Below are 14,230 nucleotides of genomic sequence, written 5' to 3' on the forward strand. Positions count from 1 at the left end.
ACCAAGTGAAGAAGTTAACATTGCTGCTTTCCTATTAACTAATCTCTAGCATTTATTTAGTTACTCAGGACAAACCGTGAATATCCTTTTTCAATTCTAAGATTGAGTTCTGGCTCCCACACTGAGTTTCCTGGCCTGTCTCCGGAGTCTTCTTTGATCTGGGATTGTTTCTTGGTCATCCCTTGCTTTTCACGACCTTGATAATTCTGAAGAATACTTGTCAGACAACTTGTATGGTGTCCCTCAAGCTGGGTTTGTCTAATGTTTTGTTGTGATTAGAAGGGGTAGCAGATCTTGGGAAAGAATACTGCAGAGATGTTCTGCGGTGTGGTCTCATTACTTAGGGCCTAAGTGTCATGAGCGTTGCTGGTGGAGGTTAACCTTGATCCTTCGGCTTAGGCAGTGTCTGCTGAGCTTCTCTCATTGTGAAGTTCCTCCTGTTCCCTTTCCCTGTTCTGTTCCTTGCAAATGAATCAGTCAGTCCAGACCATACTGAAGGAAAAGGAATTAAGCTCTATCTCCTGCAATGGGTGGTAGCCACATAAATTACTCAAAATCCTTGTAAGGAAGATTTGTCCCTTTGTCTGTCTATTTAATCATTTATACCACTAAAGACCCATGTGTACTTATTTTATACTTTAGCTTATAATCTAGTACTGTGCTCTTTATGTTTTTGCTCAAATTGTTGCCACTTTGGCCACTGGGAGCTTTTTTAGTTGGCTTCTATGAACTCTGAATTCTTCTTTTGTTTTTGAGCATTTCCTTACTTGCTGGCACTGTAGAATGTCCCAGGCTCATCTTACACTATCCCCACCAAAACCCTAGAATCAGACAGTTTTCTAAGGAGTTTAGAAACCAAGGCCAGGCTTGGGTGTGCTCACTGCCACTGGGCACCACTGTTTGTAGGCCCTCCCAGCAGACAGAGGAACACGGTATGCCCTCATTGTGATGTGTGTGTGCGTGTATGAGTTTCTCTGTTTCTCTGTTTGTTTCTGGATTTGTCTGTCTGTATGCATATTAAACATGAGTTCGTCTAGTACCACAGGGTCCATTCTGACCTCCCCCTGGAGCATTTATAGTTGTTTTCCCTACTAAGGAGAAACCTCACCCGCACTATCTGCAGCTTGTATACTCATTTCTTCAGCTCTGGTCTACATGTAAAGTAGTTCCAGGATTGCTAACCTGTACTCCTGTGAGAATCAAACTTACCAAGTAGGCACCTGTTCTTTGAAGGAGATAATCACATCCCCATAGGAAGTGGCATTTAAGCTGCAGGGTACAGGGACTGGAGCAGCCTTCCCCTGGAGTAAATAGCACAGAAGTTACTTTATAGACCCTGGACAGATATTTGATGGCACCGGCTACATTTAAGCTGCTGCAATTTAAATTAATCAAGACTTAAACTGTCCTGGTGTAATACTTACTATTCAGCTGCTTATATTTTATTAAACATTTTCTTGCTGTTTGGTGTCATTCCTTTAATAATTGTATGGGTGTCTTGTGCATAGCTGCCCCAATAGATGCTTAGGTTAGGGCAGTCAGTGGGACAGATGTGGCTGTTGCCAAGGTAATCTGTATTCACAGGGACCATGCCTCCCATGTCTTGCATGTCCTCCTGGACATGTGCATCTTCACATGTCTTCTTCAGTCTCCTTGGCCGGTGAAGACCTTTTCCCATGTGTGCATAAAGTGGGTTGGACTGGGCAGTGGGTGTGTGTCAGGTCCAGGGAATGAAAGTGGCCATGGTCCTGAGATGGCGAGAAGTCCAGGAGAGCTGGAGCCGAGTTGCAGATGGGATGTGTGGGTGTGAGGGGTGGGGTTGGTAAGGAAATAGAGACCAGACCTTTACTTGGCTTGTGGGCCATATTAAGGCCTTTAGACTTTGTTCTGGAGGTGGGAAGTTACTGAGAGGTTGCAGCAAAGGTGTAATGCAGAAAGACCTGGCTCGAGGGTGAAGACCCAGGGGCTCGAGGCTGGCACTGTCACAGCTGTGTTGATGGGAACTGATGGAGGAGTTCAGAGGGCAGTCACCTTGTGGAAAAGTAGGACCAGTCCACCTTTGAGATTAGGTGTGGCAGGAGCTGAGGGATCTGCAGTTTTGAACCCAGAACACACTGGCCAGGTGATCGTGTTGCTCTGTAACCTCAGCGGGAGTTTTCATTTTGCCCTCTGTCTGAATTACCTTTCTTGTATGCCTGACATCCTGAGTTAAAAGAGGAGAGGTTTATCTTGGCTCACAGTCTGTAGAGGTTTCAGTCCATAGTTGGCCGGATCCAAGGCAGGGTGGCACATGGCAGAGGAGAAGCAGTTCATGGCAGGTGGAAGACAGAAGGCACCGAGCAAGCAAGCTACAAGTGACAAGACACAAGCTCCGTTCTGCCCTTATCTCTTATCCAGGCTACCTGTACGGTTGGGTGGCACTCACACTCTTACTACTACCTTTGCACCGTGGATCAGTCCCCGTGTCACACACCCCAGATCCAGCCACCTGTGACACGGGAGCCTTTGGGGACACCTAGACACGAGCTATAACACCCTCCCTCTCTGCTCTTGGCTTTTGGAGGTTTTGTGATTTAACGATGAGGAACTTAATCAGAGTTACTCCGCATGGAAAGCTACTTCATCTCAGAGGCTTGTGGAGCCTCGTGGTAGATCCCTCCTCTTAACCTTGGCTGTGTGTCGGTTGGCAAGGCTGTGAGATTCATTATAAATGTTGCAGGCGGCTTGGTAACCATGCTATGCCACTGAATTCAAGTGGAGGATAGATCAACTTCTGATTATTTTCTAAACCTCAGAAACACAGCCTCCACCTCCCCAAAGTAAAACAGAACCACTCGTCTCATGTGAGATTTTTTTTCTTGATGTATAGGAGTCCCGGGGCAGTAACAGTACAGAGAGACAAGCTTATCTGATTCATGAATCAGTTTTATGGCTTATGTTTCCTAAGTAAGCTAAAAAGCCACCAGTATTTTTATGCTTTTGCTTGGGTACTTTGATTCATTGAAACAGTTCCTGTTCCATTTGTATTAATTAGTCCTCTTTAGAAAATTCTCATCATTTCATGTAGAAATACTAATTTTGGCCTTCAGGAACATACTTAGGAGGGGAAAAAGGCAGTTGCTGTCAGCAGGTCTAGAGTTCGTGTAATGAAAGATGAAAAAGTTCTAGGGATCTGGTATACAACAATGTGTGTACAGTTAATAATACTGTACTGAACATTTAGAAATTTACTAATAGGAGCTAGGCGCAGTGGTGCACACCTGTAACCCCGGCACATTGGGAAGCTGAGGCAGGAGGCTCACAAATTCCAGCCCTGTCTGAGTATCTTAGCAGTGTAGTGAGGCTCTGTCTCAAGATTTTAAAAAGGGGGAAGCAGCAGGGGATGTAGTTCAGTGAACGCCCTAGGATGAATCTCCAGTCCCCTCCCCACCAAAAAATTGCTAACGGGCTGGGAGTGTAGCTCAGTGGTAGAGCATTTGCCTACCATGCACAAGGCCCGTGGTTCAGTCCTTAGTACTGCCCCGTCCCTTGTTAGTAGATCCAGTGCTGTGTATTTTTTAATTACGATTTAAAAAAAATGAATAGTAGAGCAAGTGTACTCTTTAGTTTTATGGTGTATTTAAAGAATGAGTTAAGATATTTAGATTTTAGAATAAGTTTTAAAATAATATGCTACCAGTTCTTTAATTTACTTAGCTCTGAGTAGATTCTGGGGATTGAACGCAGGGCTACACAGATACTAGACATGTCTAGCATGGTATCACTGAACCACACCCATGGCCCCCTTAGTATTTAATTTGAAATTATATCATATTTTTCTAAAGATGATTCATTTTTAATTGTAAAGAGAGAAGAAAAACAAAAACAACAAGGACAAAACCAAAAAAGTACAAAAACAATAAAAATAATACAGAAGTTCAAAACAGTTTGTTAGGAAATTAACAATGGTTGTTATATTACATGTTATCGTAAGATTATTCTTTATGTAAGTCAAGATTTCAGTGCTGTGAGTCTGGCTTCTTTTTAAAAGTGATTATCCATATGCCTTGAGGGCTTCTTTTGTTTGTTTGTTTTACTCAAAAAATTTCAGAACTGTAACACTGAGACATTTTCACCTTAGATTTCTGTTCTGGAATCTTTCCCTGGACTTTAAATTTTGTGATAACTACTTTATAATTTACAGAATTGGTTTGGCCGCTTTAACAGAGTTTAAATAATAGTGGCTTACACAAGAAAGAAGCTTGTTTCGCTGCGGCACGGAAGTCTGAGCCGACAACGCAGTCTGGGGGAGGTGGCAACGAGGCACTGTATTTGGTCACCTCTTGTCCCTTCGCGGCTTTCCCTTCTGCACGATGGTAGGAGGCCCAGGGCTGTGGAGAGCAGGGCTGGTACCATAGGAGCCACGGGTGTTTTCTGTAAAGGCTCAGCGAGTACAAGATGAAGGCTTTGCAGGTCACATGTGCTCTGGTGCATGTTCTTTTTTGTTTGTGTAAAACCCTTTAAAACTGTATTTTATTTCATTTTTTTTGGTACTGGGAATTGAACCTAGGGCCTTGTGCTTGCCAGGCAGACCCTCTGCCACTGGCCCTAAAACTTTAAAAATTATTCTTATCTTGCAGCCCTTAAGAAATTTACACCCCAGGCTAAATTCATCACACTTGCTATTATTTTGCCAGCAACTGTTTTAAGGGCATTACCTATAAATTACGCACTTTCTTTTCCATAAAATAGGGTCAGTAAGAGCATCCATTTCAGAAGGTCCTCATCAAGATTCAAGTGAGGTAATATATTGAAAATAGTGTCTGGCAAAAAGTAAGAACTCAGATATGATAACTATTTTTGTTAATACCATATATGCTTAATTCTACCTATGGAAGAGAATTAGTATATTTTTTAAGCTCCAGATTTCTGAGTAGTTTATGGCAGTTATAATTGTCACAGTTGTCTAGCCAAGCACTATATTTAAATCAGTGCTGAAGTCCTTTTACTATAATTTCTGTTTCTCTAAATTATTTATTTTGATGGATAGTGCTTGCTTCGGCAGCACGTATATTTATTTTGATACATAACCTATTGGCTAGGTTGCAGTAGAAGTGTTTTTTTTGTTTGTTTTTGAGACAGGGTCTCATTATGCAGTTCAGGCTGGCCTTGAACTCACTATATAGTCCAGGCCAGCCTGAAGTTCATGGGAATCCTCCTGTCTCAGCCTCCAGAATGCTGGGATTACAAGTGTGCACCACCATACCCAGCTATAAGTGAATTTTAAAAGAAGATGTTGTATTCTAAGCTTTTGCGTGCCTGAAAATGTCTAAATAGGTTTTATATCACAGGATAACTTAGGGGGGTATAAAATTTATGTGTCATCTTTCTCACAGAGTTTTTAGAATTTAGAATTGCAAAGTCTAAATCAATTCAGATTTTCCTCCCTAGTGTGTCTTGCAGTTTTTCTCTTGGAGACCCATGTGATTTTTTTTTTTTTTTAAATTGATGTTTGGGAGGTTGCTTGTATAGCTTTTCGTATGTCATGGCCCTTTAGAAATGTAGATTTGGGTTTTATTTTTGTTTTTACATTCTGGGAGTATCTTTTTGCATTCTCCCTTCAAAAATTTCTTATATTTGTTCTCTTCAGGGATTCCATTATGTGTATCGATCTCTTACCTGCCTTTTCTGTTTTGTTTATGGTACTGGGGATCAAGCCCAAGGGTGTTCTACCTCTGAGCTACATACATCTCCAGATCTTTTTATTTTTTGAGACAGAGTCTTATTTAATTGCTCATGCTGTCAAATTTAGCAGTTCTCCTGTGTCAGCCTCCTGAGTAGCTGGGAATAGAGATATGTGCTTGGCTTTTATTTTATTTTATTTGATTGATTGGTTAATTGAGACAGGGTCTTGCTGTGTAGTTCAGGCTGGCCTTGGACTCACTATGTAGCCCAGGCTGGCCTCAAACTCACAGCAGTCCTCCTGCTTCAGCCTCCCGAGTGCTGGATTATAGACGTACACCACCATGCCCAGCAGCTTTTATTCATTTATTTTTGTTTAAAACAAAGCTTTGTAGTACATTTTCTTCTAGTCTGTTTACAATGACCCATTTTGTGTACTTTTAGCTACTTATTGTTTTGTTGCATTGGAATTTAGTTTCTAATATTTCTTATGTTTGTGATTTTATTTCTTTTTGAGACAAAAGTCTATTTAGTTCAGGCTGGCCTTGAACTCATTGTGTAACCCAGGTTGGCTTTAAATTACTGGCAATCCTCCTGCCTCAGCCTCCTGAGTAGGTATGCATTACCATGCCCAATATGTTTCTTATTTCATATTCCTGGTGCTTTACCAGCTTGGCTTTCATCTCCTCTGTTGTCTTATTACTCTATTCTTTTTGAGGTTTTTTTAAAGGAAGCTCATATCTGGAACAGGTATGAGATTAATGCAAAACTATCTCTCCTTTTCTCTTTTTCTTTGTTTAATTTTGCTTGTGATGTGTTTTCTCTACTTGCCTGTTGCTTACATCCTTTCCCCCTTTGGATTTTGGGGAGTGTGTGTTGTACGGGTCCTGCGCTGGCTTTCTGATTGTCCACCTGTATAGAATGAATTTATAGTGTGGGGAAGGATTGCGGCAAGATCTGCAGCTTTCCTCAGATTTGTCGATTCAAATGCTTCGTCATCTTTGCCATGGGGCACGTCCATGTGTTGGTGTTCTGGGATCTTTGGAACTTTACAAAGTATGGTTGTCTCTCAGTGGCAGAAGGGGATTCCAGAAATGTGCGGACGCTCCCTGTCACCTGTGTAGAATGGCATAGCGTTTGTGCACTACCTACATACATCCTCCCTATGCTTAGATGATCTTGAGGTTACTCACGCTGCGGAGCAGGATGGAAGCGCTGTGTAAATATAGTTGTTACACTGTTGTATAGGAGAGGACAGGAAAATCGGTCCTTTGTGTTCATTGCAGATGCCTTTTTTCCTGAGTATTTTTGATCGAGGGTTCGTTAATTTGCAGGTGTGCACTGCGGATGTGAAGGGTTAAGAAGGCTCCCTCTTCCCTGTCCCTTACCTCGTCTGCCTCAGCCAGCTGGGTGGCCGTGGACAGCAGAAAGGGCCTTCAGAATGAGGTGCCTGGCTGCTCTGCATGGAGTTCCCACTTCCGGGGGCCTCACCTGGCCCACCTGGGTCCCTGGCCTCACCCTGGTGAAGAGTTCACGGCCTTTCACTTCTGTGACCCCAACCTCGGGGCTTTCTCTTTCCCAGCTGCATCTCAGCCTCTCTCTGTGTTGGTCCAGATTTGCTGACCTTCAAGCCAAGATGTCTAAAGCATGATGCAGTGCGCATTCTCAGTCACACCAGGTGGCGCATTGCACGTGTCTGAAGGACCTGGAAGGACACCTCCACCTGCGCTGTGACTGCGAGTGCCTTGGTTCTTTGCCTCTTGTGTTTCCTGTAATGCAGCACGTATTCACTTTAAAAACTTTCATACCCTCCCCTCCCCAAAACTCAAGGTGCCTTCTATTGTAGATCCCACAGCACACGCTGACATCCGGGTGATTGGCTGTTGATTTTGGTGACGTGAATAGGGGAGGAAAAAGATGCCTCCCTGATGGATTTAAATCTCACAGCTTTATGCTTTATTTTGAAAACTTTAAAAGTACAGTACTGCAACTCAGAATTGACCATTTTGGTCACGTTCCTGTTAAACTTTTTTTCTCTTACAAGAGGAAGCTAGTTTAACAGGTACAGCTGAGATTACTCTTGATTCTCTGTTTATATGTTTTAAAATATAAGTACAGGTACCTTTGAACACTGCAAAGCTTGTTGTATGTCTCGAACACTTACCCAGCTGGTACCCTCTTGTTTTGTCATTGTGCAGCGTGTGTCTCTGCGCTTCCCTTTGTTATGAAGTCTGTTTATTTTGTCGCTGCTCTCTGCTGTCGCATCTTGTTCCTCCACATGACTGGATCGTACTCGTTGTTCAGTGAGGCGTCTGGGCCGCCCTGGCCCAGCCATACGTCATACATGCAAGCGTTTCTCTGTGACAAGTACATGCTCCGGGTTGTGAGATCTATGCCTCTTCACGTTTACTAAATACTGACTTGGACTACTTCCACGAGCCCATCCCGCACCACGGTGATGGTACCCGGATGTCAGTGTGTGCTGTGGGAACCCTTTCTGTTGCTTGCACTTCCCTGTGCTGTCTTGAAATGAATGCGACATTAAAGAATGATACTTAAGTGATTGGTTACATTATCAGCTGTGTGTAGGTGAATATTGCAGTAGAGAAGGGTAATAAATGATCTAACTAGAAGTCTTGCCAAATCTAGTCTGTACTCCCTATTTGACACGAGATGATGAAATTTCTACAGCCCCCACCCATCAGAGCAAAATTAAAGTGTAAAGGTCCTGGGTGTCTTGGGGGAAAAGGAGTTGGGACAGAGAGCATCATTGTGTCTGCTAAGAGCACTGCCGACTCAAGTGCCTGTGTGCCCTTTCTCCTTGGAGTGAGTTTACATCTGGAGCTCTTTTCCCACCTTTTTAACCTGAAAGTCGTTAAAAGGGGTGCAGGTGAACTCCAAAATGATGAATGCTAAGGTGGGGAAGGAAGGTTGAATTCTCAGGTGTTGGGTTCAGTAGAGTAAGTGGCGAACAGCTGGCCCTGCTTTGGGACGGTGTGGCGCTGACATACTGCGGCGTCCACAGCGAGGAGGTGAGCGCCTCAGCCGCACGGTCCGGAAATCAGCATTCTCTGGGCTGTCGGTGATCTGATTTTTTTCCCTTCTACTTGGTCAGATGCCTTGTTTCTTTATTCCTTTAAAAAAAAGCACAATTCCTCATGTTGGTACTTTCCTACCTTTCTTTCAGAAAAGCAAGAGGAAAGGGCATGAATACACCAACATTAAGTATTCCCTAGCAGACCAGGCAGGTGGCGATCAGAGTCCCCTCCCGCCGTGTACACCAACGCCAGCCTGTGCGGAGTAAGTAGCAAGGCGGGAACTCCTTCCTGCCTGGACCCAGTGCTGTGAAAAGGCTTCACCACGGCAGCAGCAGGTTTTGCAGCCCAGGGCTCTCCCTGCACACATTATAGTCCTGCGGCGGCGGGGGTAGGGGTGACTGGCAGCTTCTCTGGATGGTGTTGGTGCTGTCTAAGCCAAATCTTCTTTTTTCTAAACTGAAGCCTGGCCCTGTGTGACTAGGATGATGCGGATTTTAATCTTGTCAAGGAGTTGTTACGATTTTATATTTTTGAATTTTTTTTGTTTTGTTTTGGGAATCAAACTCAGGACCTTACACTTGCCAGGCAGGCGCTTGTGCCACTGAAGTATATCCCCAGCCCAAGCTTGTCAAGGAGAGTCTGAGTTTTCTTTTGCAGGCTTGAGGGTTGTTGCGGAGGGAGGTACCCCTGCCGTGGTGCGTTAAGACTTCGTTAAGTAGGATCAATAAATTACCTATAAACCTGTCAGCACAACCTAGGTCTGCCGGCTTTCCAACAGTCAGCGGACTATAGCCCACGGGCCAAGTCTAAAAACAGCAAAATCGGGGGCTGGGGATTTAGCTCAGCGGCAAAGCGCCTGCCTGGCAAGCGCAAGGTCGTGAGTTCGGTTCCTGGTACCGGAGAAAAACCAAAAAAAAAAAAAAAAAAAAAAAAAAAAATAAAAACAGCAAAATAAAACAAATCTTCAAAGAGTAATATGTGATAGAGACCACGTGTGGCCTAAAATAAACACTGTGTTCTCTCCAGAAAAACTTGGTTAGCTTCTTGTTTAAACCAAAACACTATCGGAAAACATTTGTTAAATTGATCAATTGAAAAGGAATTTTAAGTTATTATCTTTCTATGTATTCTAAAGGCACCCTCTATATAACATTTACTTTTTATTTTCCCGTAAGAATCTTGTCTCTATTTGCTCCTGATGTGGATTTTTAAAGCCCTGCTGACTTTAATATCGTATCTAAACGTTTCCAAGAGCAGATAGAGGCTTGTATTTACCTTGGCTTTCTGTTTGCATTGAAATGAGATTATGTAGCAGAAGCCTTTTCTCCTCTAAGTTGCCTCTTCCTTCTGTTGGCTTTTTCTGTCCCAGTGGGCTGACTGGGAAAGTTGATATTTTAAATCGCTATCTGCAGTAATTTGCAGTGGCGCCAGAACGCCAGAAAGCCTTCCTCTCTCCCTGAGACAGGCTGTCTGCCTCTGCCGTCCCAAAGCCCCTCTCAGGCTGCCGCTCACAGCTCCGGGTTCATCTGCCTGAACCGCTTTGACACCCCCTCCGTACCAGCAGGAACGGGGGCTCCTTGATGCTGGAACCCGCCAACCTGGGTGGTGAAATGCCTGTCGCCTTTCCCAGGCCCTGGCCTGAGGCTGGCTGCTCCGCCATGTTCCCATCCAGGTGCTCTCACCTGCTCCTTTCCCTCTGCTGGTGGTGACCAGGGCCCCCTTCTGTGTGTAACATCCCACCCCTTCGCAGTACCCGGTGTTGCCTGCTGCAGGCCCCTGGTCTTGCCTCCCTAGAATACAGCCTGCCTCCCCGACTCTCCCCCTTCCCTGGGCCTCGGGCCTCCTGGTCCCCTTTCCATGTCCCTGTGACGTGGTTGTGTGTGTCTTACATCCTCCACCAGTATCAGCTTCTAAGGCGCCCAGGGAAGGGGCCCACAGGATGCAGTGTGTGCTGTATGAGTGTCATGTAAGTTTGTGCGGCGTGGCCTGCGGTTCCGTGAGTGTCTGCCCCCTTTTCTACACAGAATGAGAGAAGACAGTGCCAGAGTTTACGAGAACGTGGGCTTGATGCAGCAGCAGAAGAGCTTCAGATGAGAAGAGTCACCGACACTGCAGCACAGAAAGAGGTACTTCAGTGCCCGCTCCCTCGGTGGCTTACTTATGTAATTTGCGTCATTGCAAAGCAGGCTGGTCCTTTGTGAATGTCCCTGCACAACGTGCCAGAATGGAGCTTTGCAACCCAGCCTCCTTTTCTCGCCCTGTGCTTCCTTCTCCAGATTGATTGAGTTTACAGTTCATTAAGCATTAAAATCAGGTACAGAATTAACCATGCAAGGGGTAGGGTAGCACTCGGTCCAGGGAAACGGCTGATCCTGGTGGCAGAGAGCAAGTGTCACTGTTCTTGCAGTTTTCGTTAGCACTGCTTTACCAGGCTCTGCCAGGATGATCTGTCAGCATCCGGAAGCACTGGGGCACTCTTCCAGGTGGTGGGGGTCAGGATGCCTGCGCTTTCTTCCCAAGTGGCTTTTGAGTGGCTGTGAGACTTGGGGTGCTGGGCTTCCCTGGCCTCTTGACTGAGTCAGCTCCATATCCCTGCCAGCTCTGCGGCCGGGAATCCATCCAGCACCTTTATGGAATATCTGCCCAGTCACCCTTTTAGATCAGGATGCAAGTATGCAGTGTGTGTCTTCGTGATACGTGAGAAACATACAGTGTCATTATTTCTTGTTGACGTTTCCATCTCTATGGCTGCATATTTAAAGATTGTAAATCAGCTGGGCATGTTGCGTGTACTTGTCATCCTAGCGCTCTGGGAGGCTGAGGCAAGAAGACTGCAAGTTTGAGCCCAGCCTTGGGAACTTAGCGACTTAGTGAGACCATTATCTCAGAAGGGATGGGAGCTCAGGATGTAGCTTAGTGTGAAGGCCCTGGGTTCAGTCCCCAGTACCTCACCTGCAAAAGCTTTAAATGTTCTTTAAAATAGTCTGGGCTGTGGGTGAGGCTCAGTGGTACAGTGCTTGCCTAGCGTGCGCAAAGCCCTGGGCTCCATTCTCAGCACCACAGACATTTAAATTAATAAACAGTTTAGTGCTCCACCAAGCTTTTTAGAGGTATGCTCCTTAAAAATTCCTGTTTCTTCCCCAGATGTGGACTTTCACCCTTCCCCTAGATGAGGAGCAGACGTGCAGGAGAGCTTATGTGAAGAGTGGAGTTGGACTTGGAAGACGCAGTTGTGGCTGACTACCTTTTGATAAGCAAAATTTGAAACCACTTTAAGACCACTGTATTCTAATCCAGCGTTTCCTCAGATAAGAAGACATCATCTCTACAGTGTAGACAACGCTACATTTTATAGAATTCTGTTTTAAATTGAGGAAGCAGTAAAACTGTGCTCTATGTTTTACAGATTATGGGGATTCCAATTCTAGTTATGAGAAATTTCTTTTTTCCTTTAATAACCTTAACCGTTTTGTTGTTTCTTTGTGTGGGGGTGATGGGGGCACTTATAAAAAGAAATGATTGGAGAAAGTTAAGTAACAACACCCTTGAGGAGTGGGAGGGATTTCATTTACCACTGCTTGTTGTAATGTTTTGTGTGGCCTAACAGAATACCATAGAGTGCATCATTGACGGTGAACACTTACTTCTTGTAGTTGTGGAGGCCAGGAAGTCAAGGTCAAGGGGCCACCCCTCCCGAGGGCCCCTCGCTGTGTCGTAGCTTGGCCAGAAGCGTCATGGCAAGGAGCCAGCGAGCGAGGGCTTGCTTTATGACGACCCCTGTGACGCCGCCGACGCGATGTCTCCAGTGCACCTACTTCAGGGGCGCATTTAACCACAGCACTTAGCAGCTGATGTTAGTGGCTTCTTTTTTGGTGGTGGTGGGGTGGTGGGGTCAGGCCAGTGTCGAGACTGTCAGAAGTTCACTGTCTGCCTTTGTGTTGCCATTAAAAAGTCACGGGGAAAATCATGGAAGTGGATGAAGCAGGCTAGCGGTTGTTTTCTTAGCGGAGGACCAGCTGCTGCTCAGCTGCTGTGAGGGGGCTGTGATGGGGAATGGGCGCCGTGTTTTCTTTGCATTTGAGCGATTGTCTTGTTTAGAAAACAGGCATCCCTGGGTGATCAGTGTGCTGGTTATCCAGTGTTGCTGACCCCACCCCCATGCGCCATCCCCGGCCGGGCTCAGGGGAGCTGCTCTGTCTTGGCACGAGTCACTCGTGGCTGGCAGGTTGGCTGAGACACTGGGCAGCCGCCGTCCTCAGGGCTTCACCTCGCTGTGGTCTCTCTGCGTCCCCCGCCAGACGGGAGTGAAGCCTTTTGCGTGGCACGTGTGGCCAGGCCCGCTGCAGCCCCCTGCTGTGGCTTCCATCGAAGGCACATGGCTCACGAAGAAGGTCTGCGGTGGACGTGAGGTCCCCGGGGCCAGAGGTCCGACAGGCACGCGCAGCCGGTGACATGGAAACAGCGCTAGTGAGCGCAAGCAGAGGCTGCTGCGACCGTGGGAAGCTGAGGCTGCTTGCGGTGACTGGTGGAAGCTACAAGTCAGCTGAGAAGTGGACGGAGAGCCTTCCAGAAGCTTCTGAGCCAGCTCAGACCGGCCTGCACCTACTTTCTGAACTTTCACTTGGGGAAACGGGCCTGGAAAGAATGGATGTGTAAGGGGGACAGAGCATTTGAAAGGAAAGCCACCCCGTCTTCGCAGTACCTGCAGCCCTTGGCCAGGGTGATGCTTTCTTAACACCCCTGGTTGTTAGTCAGGCCTCACCTGCATGTGCAGTCAGCGTGGGGAGGCGCAGTTAGGGCCAGGCCTCCTGTCAGCTTGAATAGGCCCATTTTTATTTGAGCCAGTGGGATTTGCTAATATTAGTTCTACCTTAAGTGCCTTCTCTGAAGACCTCCCTCTTTGCCTGTGCTGGCTCTTCTGACTCCTTGTTCAGTGACAGATTTCAGTGAAAACGCCCTGGGGCTGGCTTCTGGACCGATCATAGCAGGTGTCCTTACTCAGATTCTTCTTGCTCGGGCTCCTGACGGAAGGACTAGTGCCCACCTCCCACTCACTGGAAAGCCTGAGGGCTGCCATCATCACAGAGAAAATCTGTGTTGATCCCCTCCCTCCTCCACGTGGAAGGGAGGCAGAACTGCTTCAGAGGACAAGTGTGGCCTCAAAGTGCCACCCACTGGGAGAGGTGACGACTCCCGTCTTCTTGTCAAGCCTACAGAGGAAGAAGTTCCAGTTCAGTATTTCTCGCCAGGGTCCTGCAGCCTGTTTTTTTTTTTTCTGCATTGTCACATTGAGTACTTTTTGGTTTTGTGGTAATGCTTGGACTCTGGACTTCGGGGGCAAAGCCTTTCACCAGCGTGCAGGGGTTTGATTGTATGACAAATCTGCTGCGTTCACATCCGCCTGGAGCCAGAGATGGGTTGTTTTCGCACTGGGAGTGGAAATACCTGATCTTGGCTAGCTTTGTTGCAGCACATTGATTTCGCTTTGGTTTTTCTCCAGAGTCAGCAAACCACCCTGCTGTTCTGTAAAC

General features: G+C 46.1%; 1 protein-coding gene across 4 annotated transcripts in view; it reads left to right on the forward strand.

Annotated features, from left to right (window-relative positions):
* Ptpn11 (protein tyrosine phosphatase, non-receptor type 11) overlaps positions 1–12,248 on the forward strand; it is a 96,497-nt gene extending 84,249 nt beyond the window's left edge. For all 4 annotated transcript variants that reach the window (XM_013503715.1, XM_005403197.2, XM_005403196.2 and 1 more), the window contains 3 exons: positions 8,849–8,961; positions 10,724–10,825; positions 11,844–12,248. In XM_013503715.1, the coding sequence (XP_013359169.1) occupies positions 8,849–8,961; positions 10,724–10,793 (183 nt within the window). In that variant the 3' untranslated portion in view covers positions 10,794–10,825; positions 11,844–12,248. The remainder of the gene's footprint in view (positions 1–8,848; positions 8,962–10,723; positions 10,826–11,843) is intronic.
* Positions 12,249–14,230: the final 1,982 nt, after the last annotated feature.

This window comes from Chinchilla lanigera, unplaced genomic scaffold (assembly GCF_000276665.1).
Source record: "Chinchilla lanigera isolate Chin_1 unplaced genomic scaffold, ChiLan1.0 scaffold00081, whole genome shotgun sequence".
In the NCBI taxonomy this organism is placed as follows: Eukaryota; Metazoa; Chordata; class Mammalia; order Rodentia; family Chinchillidae; genus Chinchilla; species Chinchilla lanigera.